A 19,372-nucleotide genomic window follows, 5' to 3' on the forward strand; every position below is an offset into this window, starting at 1 on the left:
AAAAACTAATTATATTCAACTATAACAGAATGACTGTCAAAGTAAAATCTCCAAAAAATCGTTTGTTGCCGTACAAAGTATCAATAAAACAAAATGCACTGAATTACAAATTATTTAAACTTTGTTTAATTCAAAATACTACATAATAACATGTCAAATGTTTGTTTCCATCATTTTATAATGTTAAAATGATTTGGTAGGTCTATATTTAAGGCCTGTTTATAATCTTTATGCTGAGCTGCCCGCCTGCTAACGGGGCTAGACAGTGTGAGCACATTACCCCTGTACTGCGTTCTCTTCACTGGCTGCCTGTCTCTTGTAGAATATTTTTTAAAAGTTTTACTTTTGGCTTTTAAATGTTTAAATGGTCTGGCACCCTCATCTCTTTGTCCTTCATCTCTTTATCACCATCTTGTTAGAGCTCTTAGACCTGAAGACCAGATTCTTATAGTAGTAGCGAGGACTCGACTTGTGACTTGTGGAGACAGACCTTTTCCACAGCAGGCCCCAAACTTTGAAAGTGTCTTCCTCTTTCTGTGAGGTCTGCTAGGACTTTTAGAGATTTTAGGTCTCTTTTAAAAACTCATCTTTTCACACTGGCGTTTAACTCCAGAGAGTAGGACCACTAGGCCTTTTTTATGTCCTGTAGTCTATTTAACTGTTGTTTTATGCTAATATTGTTGATTTTCTTTTGTTTTTATCTGTACAGAACTTTTGTTACCTTATGGTATGTGAAAATGCTCGATGAATAAAGTTTTCATTGATTGATAGATTGATTGAGCCAGACTGTTGTTGTAATATGTGTTTATTGTTTTAGCATTGTTTTTCCGAAATAAAAAAACAAAGTCAGAACATTTTTAAATAACTTATGTTTTTTATTGGTTTTGTTTGCATAAAGGATTCATTCATTCATTCATTTTCCAAACCGCTTATTCCATTCAGGGTCGCGGGGAAGCTGGAGCCTATCCCAGCCGGCTTTGGGCGACAGGCAGGGTACACCCTGGACAGCTCGCCAGTCCATTGCAGTGCATAAAGGATGATTTGTGAATAAAATAACAAACTGTACACTGCAAATGCTTTTTGTCTTGTATTTTTTCTTTTAAGTGCAGGAACACAAGGTGATCCCAGGCCAGCCGAGAGATATAATCCCTCCAGCATGTCCTGGGTCTTCCCCGGGGTCTCCTCCCGCAGGGACGTTCCCGGAACACCTCACCAGGGAGGCGTCCATGAGGCATCCTGACCAGATGCCCGAGCCATCTCAACTGGCTCCTCTCGATGCGGAAGAGCAGCGGCTCTACTCTGAGCCTCTCCCGGATGACTGAGCTTCTCACCGTATCTCTAAGGGAGAGCCCGGCCACCCTGCGGAGGAAACTCATTTCAGCCGCTTTTTCCATTCTCAGAAAGAGATCTTCAAAATTAATGTTACATAGTGTAAAGTTGGTGAAAAACTTTAGATCTTCAGATCTAAATGATAGCATTGCTTTTTAACCAAGATAAGATAAAAAAGACAAAACTCGCAAACAAAAATATAAGCATAAATCTAATCTGAAACAGTTTAAAGGTACAGTGTGTAAAATCTACTGGTATCTAGTGGTAAAGATGGGCATAACTATGACTTTGAATGCCAAACACAGTTGTGAATGGAGGCCATCAGTGGCTAAAGTTCGTCACCACATTAACATGTTTTTGTCTTTGAGTGGATTCAGTTGCATAAAGTGCAGTGATGGCTGTCACTGGATAACTATTTCACAAGTGTTTACACGTCTACTGTCTTCTATGTGTCTTTTAAGCCATTACTTATCTCAAACAGTGCTCTAGTGCCTATTAAACAAAACTGGTACGTTACACCAGAGCTTTTGCAGATTTTCTAAGTGACGCACTGAGAAAATTTGACAATTACATTCAACAGTTAATTCGACATCCATCTTACATCCTACCTGTACTGTGAGCTCTCTCTATAAGACAGGTTTAGTTCGATTTTTTGTCTCATGCTCTGTCCTTTTATCTTTTTTTTTCCATCTTTTCCTCCAATAATTTATTCTTACGTTTCATTCCTAAATCAACCACTGTGCATGTTCAAAACAACCAGAGTTTATATCTACATGCCAACATGTAACTCATGTTTCCCTGCCCTTTAGCTCACTCATTTGGTAAAATTAAGTTAAATCATGGGTAAACACAAATAGCTGCTCATTAACACTTTTGCCAGATATGCTGTTACTTGTTGCCAGTGTTGTCTTGTAAAAGTTTGTCATAATGAAGTCACAAGGGCACATCTTATTAAAAGGAACAGTTGGTTCTTTACATGCTATAAGTCATTAGACAATAAGAGAAGAATTGTTATAGGAATTGGTTGAGACTCCCTCGGGCTTCAAAGACTCCAAGAGGGAAAAGTAAAATTGCTAAAAAAAAAAAAAAAAGATGCAGCTCTGGGTCATGCTATGATTACAAAGAATTTCACCTACAATAATGAGACTTTTGTCTGGCATTATCTGAGCATTTGTGATAAATGCATTTGTGAGAAAGATTTCCAGTGGTTCACAATTCACTGTATGCTCTTGCATCTAAAACAGCACCTCAACATCTTTGACAATAGTTTTGTAATTGGCTATTTTTAACAGCTCTTTATTCTATGTTGTGTGAGTCTAAAACAATCTTGTTAAATGAGCAAAAAAATTAGCAGATGCTGAACTTATGATAGTTGAAGGAATGCAGAGTCAGAGCGAGAAAAGGGAGTGAAAATGCTTTTCATCAGTTGCACTTTGGTTCATGTGGGTTTCAGTAAACTTGATCACATGCTTCTTTTGAAACTGTATTTTTACCAAACCAACACATCAATATAATCTTGAAAAAGAACTCTTGTTTGTATTTTGGGTTATTTTTCTTATTTACAGGAAAAGACCTGTAGGCTTATAATCTGGAACACCACAAATCATTAGCTCTTGTTTTAGAGATCAATCTCATTTTGGGAAGTGAAATTGCAAGCATAATTTAGATTGATATGCAAGTTAACTTACAAGTTCTTCCACTGACATTGTTTTATTGGATAGTTTAAAGTGGTCTCCAATGAAGATACCGATTCAATCTTTAAGTAAGACCTTAAGTGGAATAATACCTTCAAGGTAAATGTAGATAAAATTGTGCTTAATGTAAACTGACAGCTTCAAAACTTGCTTGGCATGTCTGTCACAAATTATATAGAAAATAAACAGACTTGTATTTTCTGCAAGATAAGAATACAATAGATTGACAATGCCCCCCCAAACACCACCACCACCACCATACACATTTAAAAGTGCAACTAGTCGGCATAAAAAGTGTTCTCTCTTTAATTGAACGTGCATTTTAGTAACAGCCCACTCAAAAGTTATTGTTATTGAATGTTCTGAATATATTTGTTTCGTCGTTCAAAACAAACCATTTTTGTTTGACTTAAAGACGTGGCTGTTGAAACTCAGTAAAAGACTACAAGTCCCAGTAGGATTACTTCCGGTTCGAAACTTATTCCAACCAATCAGGAAGCTTCTGGATTTATGGCTGCTCGCAGGGGCACAGGGCCAGCGCGTCTAGCCAGCTCGAAGTGCCACGACTTCACAGCAGACCACGAATCCAGAGCAGTGAGGGGGAGAGCAGTGGAAAAAAAAAAATCAAGTTAGCTACAAAGCTGGATAATAAGGTAGCTCTGAACAGAAGTCCTAACATTTACAACTCTTTTTTTTTGCCGTCAGTCCGGCTATTTGAAGCAAGCAGACGTAGCTTTATCAGCAGCGCAGTAAGTGTGGGATTCTTGGAATTCTTTTTTTATTCATTGAGCCTTGGTTAGCTAGCTTGGAAAGCTATTTAGTGCTAAACTCTGGGATAACAAATAGTACAGATTCAATATTAAATGTGTATGTGATACATTTTAGACTTTATTCCCCTCATTTTTCTATGAAGTAGCAGTTTTATTCTACCTCTGTTGCGCAGTTTTTTGCGTGAACCGACACTTGGTATGCAGGACATTAGCAAAGTTCATTGATTCATAGGGTTAGCTCCAGAGCTAGCTGGCAAGTAATGATAAAAAGTAAATGACGAGATTATTTGTCTGTTGCAAACTCTTTTATTGCTTTATTGAATTTTTGACGGTCGTATATGTGAGAAAGCCTGTCTCACTTGTCTCGATGCAACTATTAGCTACGTGTTAAATAAACAATTGGGAAAGTTGTTTGATAAAAGCTTTTTTAATTAAAGTATATGATTTATTTTTTTTATTTTTATTTTTTTATTTTTGCTTGTTTGTTTTATAAAAAATGATTCTTGCAATATGCAGTGAAGCCAAACTAATATGTTAATGTAGACTTTTTTCCCCCAACACTTACTGTTGGACTCCCAATGTCTATGTTTAAAATAGTTATTGTCAAATACAAAACTAACTGGCTTATAACACTGCGGTCAGTCAAATCTTATGTAGTCTAAGATTTACTTTCATCCTTTACTATCCTGACTTGGTTTTTTGGTGTCCTGGTATTTAGTCAGAGTGGAGATGCACTGACGTGTGACACCACAGATTAGGACTCAGTCCAATCTTTCTTTGTGCCTCTTACTTTTAGACCTTGCAATGAACAGGGACTCTGAACTCTGTTGATTTCTGAAGTGGCTCAGCAGTTTTAACTAAAAAATGCCTCAATTTTAATAGCTTTTAAAAACTAATCATTACCCATAAATCTTCTGTGGAATTAGTGTTTATTTTTGGGATAACATATCTAATATACTGGAATATAAAGATGATGGTGCTGTGTCAAGAAAGAGTCTTAAATGGTCATCTACAAGCTTTTTTTTGTTTTTTTTTTGCCCTGCAGGTTCAGCATTCTGGTTTGTGACAAGGGCTGCAGTTAAAAGGCCCTGCAAGGGTTTTTTTTTACAGGGCAGGAAATTAACAGCAACCACCAGCCAACTTCTGGAAATGTTTTTCCATTTTTGCCTGCACTCACTTTTTTTTGTTTTATGGACTAGTGCTGCGCTCCATTGCATCATGTGGCACATTACAACATTAGTATACTATTTTAAAATAGTGATGTTGATGTTAAAAGCAAGCCAACTGTTTTGAGTGGTGTTCTTTAAAAAGATAAAACTTCAGACTTTGAACAATGAAACAATCCAAGTCATATTCAAAAGCTTAAGAGTCAGCATATCAAAAAGCAGTGTATGAGATGAAGGAAGAATGATGAAGTTGCACAATCATGTGAAAACTGTGATTGCATGTAATGCTACTGCTCTTTGGTTCATATTTGATTTACTATGTGGACAGCCTCTGTTTCTGGGGCTAATAGTGACACCTTGAGGCTGGTGTAGGTAAAGACTAGGCTTTTTCTTCACACAGCAATATGTAAATATTTTTTTAATTGTGTTGACTTAAAATGCTGCTATCAGATTAATTTTGACCAGTCATAAAAACCAGAAAGGTTTTGTATTTTTTATTCTTTGTATAAACTGCTATTGCTCTTATTATTATTATTATTATTATTATTATTATTATTATTATTATTACTACTACTTCCTTCCTTCTTCCAGAAACAACTAATCTGCCACCTTGTTCTTAGCATATTCTAGCAAAACAGCCTTAATTACCTGTGATCTTTCTTTTCTTAGGTAAAATAAAATCAAACAATGGATATCTATGACCCCCAGACCCTTGGGATTATGGTATTTGGTGGATTCATGGTGATCTCTGCTGTTGGGATTGCTCTTGTTTCCACCTTCTCAATGAAGGAGACTTCTTATGAGGAGGCCCTGGCTAAACAGCGCAGAGAGTTAGGGAAGATGCAGTCTGTTCGCTCTGAGAAGAAGAAAAAGGAAAAAGTATCTGAGAAGAAAAGTCGTGGAAAGAAGAAAGAAGAGAAGCCCAATGGTAAAATCCCAGAGCAGGAGAAGACTGATGAAGCAACTGAAGCTGACTCTGAAGCTGAGCCAGTCATTGAACCTGCCACAGCCCCAGCTGCTCCTGCTGCTCCTGCTGCTCCTGCTCCTGTCCCTGAACCTGCCCCTGCTGTTGAGGTCAAATCGGCTGCAACTCCCATGCCTGCAGATACACAGCTCAAAACTGCAGCTGAGCTGAGCTCTGTTGCTGAGCTCTTGCCTGTTCCCTCGCCTAAAGACAAAAAGAAGAAGAAGGTGGCAAAGGTGGAACCAGCATCAACACAGCCATCTGCTGCACCAGTAAAATCTTCAGCAGCCCCAGCCTTAAACCAGCCCCCAGTGTCCGCCCCGACCAAAGCAACCACGCCATCCTCTGCCCCAGCTAAGTCTTTGACCGCGTCAGCTAAGTCTTCCCCTGCATCTACCAAATCTGCTCCTGCTTCCACCCCACCATCAGCTAAGTCTGCCCCTACCCAAGCTAAATCTGCCCCTGCTTCAACCAAGTCTGTACCTGCCACAACTAAATCTGCCCCTGCGCCCACCAAGTCTGCACCAGCTCCTTCCAAGACTGCCCCAGTGCTAGAGGCTGTCACTAAAGATGTCCCAGTGATGGCTGTGCCTCCAGTGGGATCTCAGCAGGCTCCTGCAGCTGCAGCAAAATCACAAGAACCCAAGAAGAAGGCCTCCAAGAAGAAGATTGAACCTGGTAAGCAAATATGATCAAGAGAATGTATTTATATTTTCTGCATTTGAAACAGATTTCAATTTTATGTGAACGTCTTCAGTTTTATATTGGAAATCAAATATTGTAGTTGTCAAAAATGGAATCCAGATTGTAGGTTTTTACTGTTAATCTTATACAGGAACATTTTTTCCTCAAGTATCAGAAGTGCTGCTATTAATCAATATTACCATTTAAAGCGTATAACACTAAAACTAAACTTCTCCTTTTGAACTAATGGAAATGGTTATCTAGGCAGGAACTACATTAGCCATAACACTGGCGATTATACCAGTAATGTTTTGGAGGAAAGAGTGGAAGCAAGCCTGCATAGTTGAGTGGCATAAACATACACTCCCAGTGTAAGACAGAAACAACCTGTCAGTACTCATGAACTTCCAGCTGTGTACCCACAGTACCAAGGGCAGTGGTGGGTAATGTCTGGCACTCAGCTCTGGAGGGCATAAAGCACACCAGTTTGTCCAAACACTGTTGCCCTGTTTTTTTAGCACACAAAGCCTTTCAGTGCTTCTGACAATGAGTGGAGAGGAGGGGTTTGCTTTCTCCCCTTCCCTGAGGCTTGTCTCCGCCTGGTGCCACAATCATTTTGCCATATGAAACTGCTTACCGCTCCAGACTCAAAGGAAGAATCTCAACCTCTTCCTTTTCCTAAAGCATTGTGAACATGCAGTTGTCCCAGTGACAGCTTTAAACTTTTTTTTTTTTTTAATACCCCAGCTTCTTTTTAACATTAATAAATTCAGAATTTCTTTCCTTAAGTTCTCTGTGATGTTTGACTTTGTCTCTGCAGTAGCAGGAGACTCTGCTGATGCTCCGTTGTACCTGCCTTATAAGGCTCTGGTTTCCACCATCAGTAGCATGATGTTCAGTGAAGGAGAAGCACATAGACTCATCGAAATCCTGTCTGAGAAAGTCGGCATCATTCAGGACACCTGGCACACTGTAAGAAACACTGGACTTGCACTGGAACTGTACTCACTGGAGTCATGAGAGACTTGAGGAAAAATCCATTTTTTTTCCTGTTCCTTCATTTTAATTTCTTCTTTTGTAGGCCACTCAGAAGGGAGATCCAGTGGCTATGCTAAAGAAACAACTTGAGGAGAAGGAGAAACAGCTGGCAACAGAGCAAGAGGATGCTTCTGCTGTTAAGAACCGCCTCAGAGAACTCACTAAGGTTGGATACATAAGTGTCAAAAACTGTTAGTCACGACACACCGTCTTGTCTAATAACCATGTTGGTAGCTATTATGACACATTTTCCATCAACAAAAGAAGATTCTTAGATCTTTATATAGAAAGTGTAATTCAACTGGGTTATAGTTTGGGTTAAAATCCATCCTATTAATTGTCTAATGATGACAAATGTAAGCTGACATTTAGCAATGTAGTCTTCTTCTTTGACCTGAAGGTGGCGCTAGAGGAACTCTTATAAAAACACCTGAAAGTACAAACCACATTTATAAGGAGGACTTTCACAGATTCCAAATATCCATTGCAATGCCTGAAAGTCAATTATATGTACTATCTAGTATGTGTGCTATATTATTAAAAACAATATGAATATTTATATTATATGTGTTATTTATTTTTTCCCCATCATACTTGTTGAAGTTAAATATCTCCATCAAGTGGCTCTCTGGCCACAGAAGTACTTCATTTCATCTGACTGCTTTGTGTTTATCAGGAGCTGTCTGCTGAGAAATCCAAGGTGGCCAGTGTAGAGACGAGACTGAGTTCTCAGCTGAGTAAGAGGGAGCAAGAAATGATTGCTCTGCAAGCTCGCATGCAGGCCAGTTACCAGGACCATGTAGCCCAGACTCAGAGGCTCAATGCAAAGGTCATTTCCATGAATATTTCATTTTAAAATTCATGATAAGGCAACATTTTGTGCTTTATTTCTACCCCTGGATTACTTTTTAAATGCTTGAATTTGGAAATGACTGCAGATCCTGAGCCTGCAGGACCAGCTGGAAAAAGGCCCCAATGCCCAACTAGCTCGTCTACAGCAGGAGAACTCGATCCTCCGCGACGCTCTCAACCAAGCAACCAGTCAAGCTGAAAGCAAGTGAGTCTAAGAGTGTAGAAACTCAGAAACAAGGACTTCATTATAGCATATATTTAATCTGTTTTATGTTGAGTGACTGCAAATTTAGTGTGTGAACTGACTAAGATGTATTTGTTTGGAGGCACAAGCCTGAAGGCTGAATTATATGTTTGCGAGCCATGTGTCCTTACTTTGTCTCTCCCTCTTTTTCATTCTGCTCTCAGGCAAAATGCAGAGCTGGCCAAACTGCGGCAGGAATGCACAAAGTTAACCAAGGAGCTCGGAGAGAAGGCAGAAAGTCTGCTTGCTGATGAGCACGTTAGGAAAGGGCTGGAGGCCAAGGTCTCTGCTACAGAGAAGCAGCTTTCACTGCTACAGGTTGGCCTAAAGTGTGGGAGCACATCATCTTCATGACACATGATCATATTTTCATGTGAAACTAAATTTAATCTTGCTTCTTTTTATTTTGTCTTTACTTTAGCCTTTTGCTTCAACAGCCTTTTGATTATGAAATCTCTAGACTGTGTCAACCTTTCCCAACTACTAGTGTGTCCATCTAATGTTAAGGGAAATAAAATTGCCTTGTAATCATATAGTTCAGGACAAGACTGTAGTACAACAATGGGACTGCAGGGAGCATGCCTCCCCACAACAGCTGGAACGAGTGCGTGTCTGAACATCTTTCCACTCCAGTCAGCTGTAATTGGCTGTAAAAGTACAAGAACAGTCTAATGCTATTTATAACACATGAATTTTAGAAAAAAAGAAGTGTATTTCTGTCTTTTTCTTTAAATTAATGATTCCCTTCTACTGTCAGACCGTGTGGTCCCTAAGAGGTGGAATGCTCGACATCTGTATTACTTATAGGTATTTAGAGCAATTTAGTCAGCACTTTTGAAAATTTAAAAGATTAATCGTTACCTGTAATCCCTTCTAGACACTTAGTCTTTGAATAGGTTGTGCAATAGGGCAGGCCAGAAGTTGGTATGCATTTGACTTGTTGAAATTTAAAGATTTTCCTATGTTCTGCTGTAAAGCTTGCCAACATTTGACTGGCTTTGTCATGTAGGCACAGGCAGATTAATCAGCTTCAAATTCCTACAAATTCAAAGCACTTCCTGCAAGACACTTGTATATGAAGGAATGCACATTTTAGAGTTGCATCAGCTAAACTTGGTTGCCCTCTGCTGTATGACACACTTGGATCAATATCTTCTAGGCCAGCCATGCAGAGGCTGAGCAGGCATTACAGAAGAAAGTAGAGGAGGTATGCGAGGAGCTCAGAGCAACACAGGCTAAAAACAACAGCATGCAAGCAACTTTGGACAAGGCTCAACAGGACAACAGCACACTCTCAGGTGAGAAAGTGGTGAAATGGGGTCTTTATGCCTATCAGCATTCAATTAGTGGTACCACCTGATTTACTGTAGAATGTAAAAGCATAGAATAAGTTGTGTATTTTTCATGCAGAGTGTCAAGCACGTATAAAGAGGCTGGAGACTGAGATTGGGGAGCGCTCTGCTCAGCTGGAGGAGACCCTGGCAGAGAAAAAGCAGCTTGTCCAGCAACTGGATTCTCTCAACTCTCTTTTAGAGACCAGTCAGAATAAAAAGGAGGAAGAAAACAAGGATGACAAAGAGGCAAAGCTTTTGTTTACAGTGTTGTTTGGCTAAATAGAAAGCAGAGTCTAATATGTTCAGCCCTCAAGATGTTTTTTTTTTTCCTTTTTCAGCAGCCAGATGTGGCAGAGCTGGAAAGTTTGAAGCTTTGGTGAGTGTTTGATTTTTGCAAAATTAGATTCAGGTGCATTTTCTGACTGAAGCACTATTTCCTGCAGCCTTCAGGAGAGAGACACCCAGTTGAACTCCCTTCATGAGGAACTGAAGCAACTGCAGGCAAAGCAGGAAGCTGCTGTAAGTTTTACAAACACCTGTTGTTGCATGTGCTGTCAAATGGCATCACTTCTTGTTTGTAAGTTTTGATGTTGCTGATGATCACAAATAAGTTCTTGCTTCAACAGGAGAACGTTATCGCTGAGCTCGAGCAAAGAAATAAGAGGTGTGGTTAGCTTTCCTTATCTGTCTGTGCTGCTGCACTTTTTAATTTATTTATTTATTTTTTTTTTTAAATAATTTATGCTCCTTTGTTTTGTGCCACTTAGGGAGGATACAGGCCTCATCACATCACTTCAGGATGAACTTAAAAATCTCAGAGAGGAGACGGCACAACTTAAAAACACAACAGTAAGTTTGTGTTTGTGTTGATGTGTATTATCTTACCTGAGGAGCAGCGCTGTAGAGCACAAATGAGACCTATTTGCATGTTCTCTTGATTTCAACAGTCAGATACCTCCACAGAGACGACACAACTACAGAAAAGGTAGTTAACTGCACTTGCACAGTTCCTTGGTCTTGTTGGTGTTCTTTCAAGGTCCTGGGGGAGTCCTGCTTGTCAAAAAGCCTGCCTTTTAAAACTTTATTTTGCTTCTCTCTAGTTTGGCTGAGAAGGATGCTCTTGTTACATCACTACAGGAGGAGCTGAGAGAAGCAAAAGAAAAGACGTCCACTGACACGGTAAGTCTTTTTATTTGCCTTTGGCTTATCAGTTGATATATGATTGCAGTTTTTCACCGTGGGGATTATGCCTTCTATTGCTGTGACAGAACGCTGAGGCACAGCTGGCCGCTTTTCAGACCGAAACCAAAGAAACTCTCCAGTCGCTCTTCCCACAAATCCCAGTAGAGACACAGCAGGTATGAAGAGGAGATTTCAAAGGATAAGTAGCTGAGTGGTGAATTGTCACAGTAATTTTATTTTTTTTCTTCCTCATTTAGTCCAATTGGTTACAAGTATTTACACAGAAAGCTCATGAGACTCTCAGCCAGCAGAGTCAGGAGTCTCAGTCAAGCACAGCATTGCCAGTAAGAAATATGTTTCTACTTTGATAGTGAACTGGTTTCAGTTTCCCAGCAGAGGTTCTGAACATGTTTGAATGATTTTAGGAGTTGCTTGAGAAACTTAAGGAGGCTGAGGAGAGCCATGGCTCCCTGCAGGCCGAATGTGAACAGTACAGGACTGTCCTGGCTGAAACTGTAAGTGACAAAAATCATAACAGGGTGGTCCATTATGGCACACATATAGAGCTCATGGACAGTGTTTCCTGATCTCTTTTTAGGAAGGAATGCTGAAACATCTGCAGAATAGTGTGGAAGAGGAGGAGCTGGTATGGAAGTCCAAAATGGCAAATGTGGAGGAACAGTTGAAGGAGGCAAGTTAGACCTACTTTAAATTACTCGGACTTTTGGATGCTTTCAGATACCTTTAGATGGGCATAACAGTATTTGTTGAACCTAAACACAATCTCTTGTCACACTCTACCAGGCTTTGCAAAAAGTCAAAACTCTAGAAGCGGAAAACCAAAGTGTAGAACAAGTGAGTTGTTTTATTTGTTTCTTTTTCTTTTAAATTACTGTGTAAAACCCCTCTAAAGTAAAGTTGACAAACTTCTACTTTTGTTGGCAGCTAAAGGAGCAAACAATGCTTCTGGAGGCCCAGCTGGAAAAGCAGACAGACAACTTGGTGACCTCAGAGGAGATGGAGCAGGTACATCCTTTCCTTCGAAATCCTCAAATATTTCACACATTTAAAGACAAAAAGCCTGTTTGGTTGCAATTATAACAAAGCTTGTCTAACATCTGTTCCTCGCTGTGCTGCACTCTGCCCAGCTGAAGCTGCAGCTGTCTGAGTGTCAGAGCCAGCTGGATTTGGCCCAGAAGGAGGCCCAGGCACACAAGGAGGAGCTTGAAAAGGTGTGTTGGCTCACATGATCACCTTTCCCATCCTACAGACAAGATTATGAACTAATTCAATAACCAGAATGAGGTAGGAGGGAGGGATTTTGTGTATGAATGTTGTCTGTCAAGGAATTGACAGATGAAACTCCTTCACACACACACACACACACACACACACACACACACACACAGCCGGCTTGGTGAAGTTTCAGTGACGTGTAAACACAAAGCTGATTCATGCAGAAGGGTTATATAACCAGTGACTGGTGACGGCTTCCTGTTTCAGGTCAAACAGCAGCTGGGAGAGATCTCGAAGCAAGCTCAGGGAGAGCAGAATGGCCCAGCTGAGGCTGAACCCAGTCAGGTCAGGGTGCGAAAGTCACAAGGCACCCTTCACTTCTCTTCAGAAAGTACTGAACAGCGACTGGAACAGCTCTCCATAGATCTCCTTTAGTTTTATTTTGGTTAGTTTAAAAGTTAGTGTTTGATTTCAGAGAAAATCCTCAAAGTTACCTTTGAATATTTTTGTTCAGCACATATCCCCAGAATAAAGGATGTGGCTACAAAACTTCAGTACAGGCAAATAGATTCATGGTTGCTGCATTTCCAGTATGTCCAGTACTCCAACAAAACAACCCTTCATGCTAACCACAGTTTGGATCTAACTCTAACAACTGTTGTTTCTATGACAGCATGCTCACCTCTTCTTTGTTTTCAGCTATTTGTTTATGTAATAACCAACATAAACCATGTTTTCTTTTCACCTAAATAGTGTGAGAGGAAACTAACTTTGTGCTCAGGTTTTAACAGCTTTTAATCTTCATGTGTATTGGGTGTGCGCAGTGCTGCCGCTTTGACACATGAACATCTGAACACGCATGTTTTTACCATGCATTAAGCCATGTGTAAATGATGGTGTTTGTATTCGTCAGGCTCAGAACGACTTGAGTCAGACAGCAGAGAAGCTGCGCGGAGAGGTGGCCCAGAAGCAGCAGCTCTCTGAGGAGTTTGAGCAGGTAACGGCCATCTCAAAGGCACTCTTTATGCTCTCAGTTCAGTCACTAAAAAGCTCTCTGTGGATAACATAAACACACGTTGTCAACTTCCAGGCTCAGAAGACGGTTGTAGAACTTCAGGCCCAGCTGGATCTTTTAAAAGTTTCTGCAGAGTCGCCACAACTGGAAACTGAAGATGTTGCTCAGCTCAAGGTATGCATGGGGGTTTTTTTTTTTCTTCTTCTTTATTATTTCATATTGCTGGTTCAACATCATATTCCTCTGTTTTTACACAGGAACGCCTGGATAAGGAAAAGAAGCTATCCAAAGACCTGGGCCAAGCTGCCACCAAGCTCCAGCAGCTTCTCAAAGCCACTCAGGAGCAGCTGACCAAAGAGAGGGAGACTGTAAGAACATTACAGGAACACCTGGAGGGCAAGGTGAGATCCTGTTGAAAGACCAAAAATGTCTTTTTGGATTAAGATTATTTTAGCCAGATTGCATATTTCATCACTGATCTTCATGCAATTTGTGTTTTCAAGGGAGAATTTGTGGAACTGAAGGAAGGAACGTCCGTTTGAGAAGAAGCTCACTGCGGACACTACAAAAAAATGCCAACTATGCCTTATGATTACCATAGTTATGCATTCCAGAATGGTTTCTTTCTTGTACTGTAGTTAATTGCATTTGTTGCAGCTGTAGGAATCAAATATTTTGTGTAATGAACATTTCATTCAAAGATTAGAGGGGGAAATCCTGCTGCAATCTTGATTGAACCTACATTCCATCTACAATTCTGACTATGTCAGAAGTTATTTATCCCCTTGCCTTATATTCCTGACATTCCCCCATAGTTCAGTGTTAAAAGGGAAGTCGGATGTACGTCAAACGTACATCAACCTGTGCAATTACTTTGTATGTCTTTTCTATGTGGTCAAATGGCGGGAACATTTTATGGTCTATCGACGCAGTACCTTTAGGGCCTGCTTTCCTCTGTAGCTGGCTGCCAATAACACTCATGGAATTTGTATGAATGAATAAACTACAGTGTAGCACAATATAATTCTGGTGAGTGTTGTAGTTTCTGTTACATTGCCTGTAGTTGTGTTGCTGGTGTTTATTTCAATATGCATCTAGAAAAAAGGTACAAAATGCCTATGGAAAAAATTGAAAAGGAGTGGGCTAAAGAAAAATTAAATCCCACCCCTTCACTATCATGTTGCATTGTGACTGAATTTTGGCATGAAATGGCAAGCTTGCAGTTATGTACTGCACAGCTTCTACAGTAAGCAGAACTGACTCAGATCGACTGTAGCACCATTTAACAGTGAAACGCTGGTTGAGAGGAAAGACTGCCGTGTACAGAAAGGTCAACAGGAAGTATTACTACACAGCAACCTCCTTGATTTTTACAGTCCGTATACATTAAAACTTAATGTTTGTGGTATTGTGGTTCAAGCTTTAAGTCCAAGTTATTAGGATAAAACAGGTTAATTTTATTTGTACTTAATGTTGCACTTAAGGGCACAGACCAGTTAGTGACAAGTTTCCACAGATGGATCATTTAAGGCGGTGCTTAGGAGTGGTAAAACCAGCCCTCAACTGATGACGAGTTCATGCTGAATGTGGGTGTTAGTCCTTATTTGGGCTGTATTTGAGACAAACCACTGAAACACTTGCTTGGATTGTAAACTAATGAAAGATGCACATCCACAGTGACAGTATGCAAGTTATTCACTTGACCTTTGGCGTATCAATACACTTAAATTGTTCATTTGTCCTAGATGTCAGTGGTAATGTTGCATCAGGCTTGACAAGGTCTTAATCATCTACTTTTCAGTGTAGCAGGATGTATGTTTTCTGGTTGTCCATTCCCTTATGTCTATATGACACACCCACAGACACACAATTTAAACTTTGACTCAGGAATGTACCAGCCAGGAAATTGAATAAAATGAAAAATGTGTTCAAGATAGATTTATTGATACATCCAAGTGAGAATTTTGCACAGCCCAATGTGAAGAAACATGATTTCCAAAAACAGTCAAATAGTAACGCCTATATTCTGCAGAAACTTTGATTATGTAGCACAACATTCTTACATCTGATGGAAGTTCATCTTGACTGATCAGTAAAATATTTAATGGAATCGTCTGGACATTTGTCACTTCTGATCTTGGTGATTAAACAAATCCAGGTATTTTGACCCCATATGCTCAATGTGTTTTAAACAGATCTGTAAATGTAGCATATGACTGTAAAAATTAAATATACTGAATTTGCAAGACCTTTGTACACAAATCATTAATTGTAATAAGTTTAAAGTTAGACATAAATTGCCATCCAAATTAGAGAATTTCTGCATACAACTGCTAAACTACTACAAATCATTTCAACACAGGACATCAGTTTTATGCTGGGATGTAATCCAATACCATTTACAGCCTAAATAATTTCCTTTAAGCTTTGATGCAATCACTACATTTGAAAACATTGATTTTTGCCCCCAAGTATATTTAAAGTTGACTTTATTTGGAACAAGAAAGACCGCTCATTGCTTTGTTCACTAGCAGCCAGAGACGGGATGACCCTCAACTTTGATAATGCCTTTTCCCACTTTCTCTGCAAAAGTGTCCCGGGTTCCAAAATCTGAAAGGTCGTTTATCTGCAGCTCATGCTTGATGCCTGTGAAAAGACACAAGTGGGAACAGTTCACCACAAACTGAATGTCAAAGACAGCCTGAAACGGGATGACTGAAGCCTTTTTAAATATACTAAGTGCAGGGAAAGAGTTGGGTTTAAAGGTTTTAATATTTAAAAATGGCTTCCACAAAATTAAAAAAAAAAAAAGAAAAAAAAAAGGGGATCCAATAAATACCTGTCAGGATTTTTTTGAGAGAGTCTTTTGAGCTAGCATACTGCATCTTTGCCTTGATGGGTGAAGACTCAGGAGCCCTGACAAAAGAAAATCTTCAGATTGCTTGCTAGATTTTAAAACGCCACATATCAGGAGAAATTCAAAATTCACTTACCACATGACGAAGACCAACTCCTCTTTCTTACTTGACTCCTTTGTCTCAAAGTGGCAGTCATACAGCAAGTAGCGGCATGTGTCTGGATCCAGCAGACTCAGGAAGAACTTGAAGACATCTTCCACTTCTGTCAGATCTTTCTCCCGGTAAATTTTCTCAATGATTATTGAGCCGTCTTTGATTTCAAATACAACTAATCTTATACGCTCCATCTGATCTGCATCATTTTTCACTACTTTCATTTCACTGACGATGTCCTTCACTTCATCAGCAACTTTTACTCCAGAGGCCTAGTGAGGGGGGAAATAAAGATCAGAGAAGCCAGCAGTATGACTGGTTACTTTCTAAAACAACAACAAAAAAAAAAAAAAATCCAGAAATTCAGTATCAAGACTTATAGTGGAGATAAACCAAAACAAAGTATTCACTATCTGGGTCCAGGCTCATAATTTGTGTTTCTTCACTCGTGCTTTGGTTAAGAGAAGAGAAAGCAGAAGTGAAAGAAGAAACAGGAAGTTCTTCACAACTGAGAGAGACATGCCAGCGCAGTTAAGTCAAATAAAATAAAATAGAATTACAAGAGGCTTTTTTTTTTTTCCCCTTTAGCACCAACATGCCATAAGTGTTGCTTCCCTATGGATGTTCAAGGCCTTCATAATGCAACATTCCAGTCACTGTGGAACAAGTTTGAACAAGAACATTGTCCCAAGGGATTCTCTCTAAGCAAACTTGAGGCACGAACAAAGCTCCCTCCATTTTGGAGAAAAACCACACCTTGAACAAAACCATCCAAAGAAACCAGATTATCTTTGTTCTTTGCAAACTACCCCCCTCCCACAAAGCTTAAGAATTCAACATTTTATTGCAGAATTTTGGCAACAAAATTTTTGTCTCTCTTGAAAAGTTGTTATAAAAACATTAAAAAGGGAAGGGTCAAGCAGCACTTAAAAAAAAAATCAGCTTTTAGCATTTCCTATGCAGATTAAAGAAGAACTACACCAGCAGAAAACTAAGAGCAAATACTCACCATTTTGCTTTCAATGTGTGGAGGGAAGAGACAGCAGAGAGAAAGTAGCGGCAGCAGTGAGATGCTGAGGGTTCATAAGGAAGGAGAGCAGCAGCAGGTTGACTCATGAAGGAGGAGTTGTGGTAAATGAGCACACCTCCAAAAATAGACCCGCCTACTCTTCACAGGTGTGGCACGATTTCAGCTGCAGCTTCAATAATTGCATTTAATCATATTGCACCTAAAACCTAAATCTGAATTGAGTACAATAATGCTTAATTTCCCTTTCAAACTGCAAATAAGTATGTGACAAACTCCATCTGATTTACTCTGTAAGATATAGATGTGAATCCTCCTTAATCAGTAGAACTCTTGGCGTCAGGTGGGTGCTGCGCATGATATCCTTATATGGAAAACAAATCTGTCCACAGAGAGAAAACAGCTTGTTGGCCTTCTAAGGAAAAAGGTAAGACATGTGCACACATGTTGAAAGAATTCAGTCAGGTACCTGTTGAAACTAGGATGTTGCATCTCAGTGAAGGGAAAGATTTACAAACTCAAGTGCTATGTCAACTATGCCAGTGCATAGCCCTTTATTATTATTTAAGAGAATTAATCTGGATAACGTAATCCTATCAGACAAAACTCTTTGTAAAAACTATGTGGGTACTATACTAAGTATACTAAATTAAAAAAAATAAAATAAAAAAAAAACAAAAAAACCCCCACTTATTTGATAAAGAAATCAAGAACACAAGCAAATAAAAGTAACTTGATTTTTACTTTTATTTGGTTTTATTAAACAATCAAATCAACTGTGGTATCAAGTCAAATGATTATTACCTAATTTTACATTTTATTTTATTTTTTTGCACCTGCTTTCAGGTAAAGGGACAGTAGTTTGTCTTTAAGTCATTTTAGTGTGTGTGTGTGTGTGTGTGTGTGTGTGTGGGGGGGGGGGGGGGTTAGTGTGTCTGTCAGTCTTTCTGTTGTATTCCTGTGAAAGAGAACATAAGTGATTTTAAATTATGTGAAATTTGGTGTTTGAAAGCTTATTTAATTTTAATCTGCATTACTTGGTTTTATAAAAGCATCTTGTGTTGCCTCTGGCATGAAAATCAATTTAAAAATAAAGTATGATTTGGTTTGATCTCTGGATAGTCCCAGAGTGTAGCAAGGAATTAGGGACTATGTTGACAGAAAGAGACTCAAATACATTATCATGGGAATCATGGGTCAAAAGCCTTTATCACCTCTGACCATACAAAATCTGTTAGTTGTTGATGAGTCAGAATTTTCCTGCCTCTATTGTTGGCACAGCTGTAGCATTACTACATGCTTTGCAAGGATGGCTGGCAAAAGGGGATATTTCAGATTTTTTTTTTTTTACCATATTTGTATATAGTGCAGGTTTTCATTATTGATTTACAAGATCATAATAAGGAAGTAGGTTAATATTTAATCATAGTTCATGGATAAGTACAGTAATTCAATGGGAAGGTTCACAAACACTTGGTAAAGATGTGATGATGATCCATCCTGCAGCTTCATCACCAGATATATAAACACATATGCATACATATATATTTGGAAAAAGTAAAAGATAATTCTCAGAGGTACCATTTTCAAGAAGAAAACCTTTACTTTTAGTGCTTAAGAGATGTTCGTGTGTTTCGTTTTTTTATGTAAATGGGTATTTACAGCATTTGTCACGAATGATGTGTCCAGTGTGGCTTTATCTAATTGGGAAAATCAGTTAAACAACTAGTTACTGGACATTATCTGGACTGGACAACTCCCCATCAGTCCATCTGACAACACTCGTAAATGTCTGAGTGTCCAGTTTTAAAGTTCTCAATCCAGAA

General features: G+C 39.2%; 2 protein-coding genes across 4 annotated transcripts; one reads left to right on the forward strand and one right to left on the reverse strand.

Annotated features, from left to right (window-relative positions):
* The first annotated feature begins 3,605 nt into the window (after positions 1 to 3,605).
* rrbp1a (ribosome binding protein 1a) lies at positions 3,606 to 14,522 on the forward strand. 3 transcript variants are annotated; one of them, XM_079248659.1, is made up of 27 exons: positions 3,606 to 3,676; positions 5,629 to 6,601; positions 7,428 to 7,579; positions 7,689 to 7,811; positions 8,322 to 8,474; positions 8,584 to 8,702; positions 8,906 to 9,059; positions 9,901 to 10,039; positions 10,152 to 10,321; positions 10,414 to 10,451; positions 10,519 to 10,594; positions 10,702 to 10,739; positions 10,843 to 10,924; positions 11,023 to 11,060; positions 11,176 to 11,254; positions 11,344 to 11,433; positions 11,515 to 11,601; positions 11,683 to 11,772; positions 11,856 to 11,948; positions 12,062 to 12,112; positions 12,203 to 12,283; positions 12,406 to 12,489; positions 12,761 to 12,844; positions 13,407 to 13,490; positions 13,584 to 13,682; positions 13,766 to 13,909; positions 14,012 to 14,522. In XM_079248659.1, the coding sequence occupies exons 2-27, from the start codon at positions 5,647 to 5,649 to the stop codon at positions 14,048 to 14,050; spliced, it is 3,342 nt and encodes a 1,113-aa protein (XP_079104785.1). In that variant the 5' UTR covers positions 3,606 to 3,676; positions 5,629 to 5,646; the 3' UTR covers positions 14,051 to 14,522. The 3 variants fall into 3 exon arrangements, with proteins under 3 accessions (XP_079104785.1, XP_079104784.1, XP_079104786.1); XM_079248658.1 differs by having other exon boundaries at positions 3,615 to 3,772; XM_079248660.1 differs by having other exon boundaries at positions 3,615 to 3,772; positions 12,761 to 12,838.
* Positions 14,523 to 15,440: 918 nt separating this feature from the next.
* Positions 15,441 to 17,587, reverse strand: cfl1l (cofilin 1 (non-muscle), like). The gene is made up of 4 exons (XM_079249261.1): positions 17,529 to 17,587; positions 16,502 to 16,791; positions 16,348 to 16,424; positions 15,441 to 16,154 (listed from the first exon to the last, which is right to left on the reverse strand). The coding sequence occupies exons 1-4, from the start codon at positions 17,529 to 17,531 to the stop codon at positions 16,036 to 16,038; spliced, it is 489 nt and encodes a 162-aa protein (XP_079105387.1). The 5' UTR covers positions 17,532 to 17,587; the 3' UTR covers positions 15,441 to 16,035.
* Between the last annotated feature and the right edge of the window lie 1,785 nt (positions 17,588 to 19,372).

Source organism: Telmatherina bonti, assembly GCF_933228915.1.
Source record: "Telmatherina bonti genome assembly, chromosome: 11".
NCBI lineage: Eukaryota > Metazoa > Chordata > Actinopteri > Atheriniformes > Telmatherinidae > Telmatherina > Telmatherina bonti.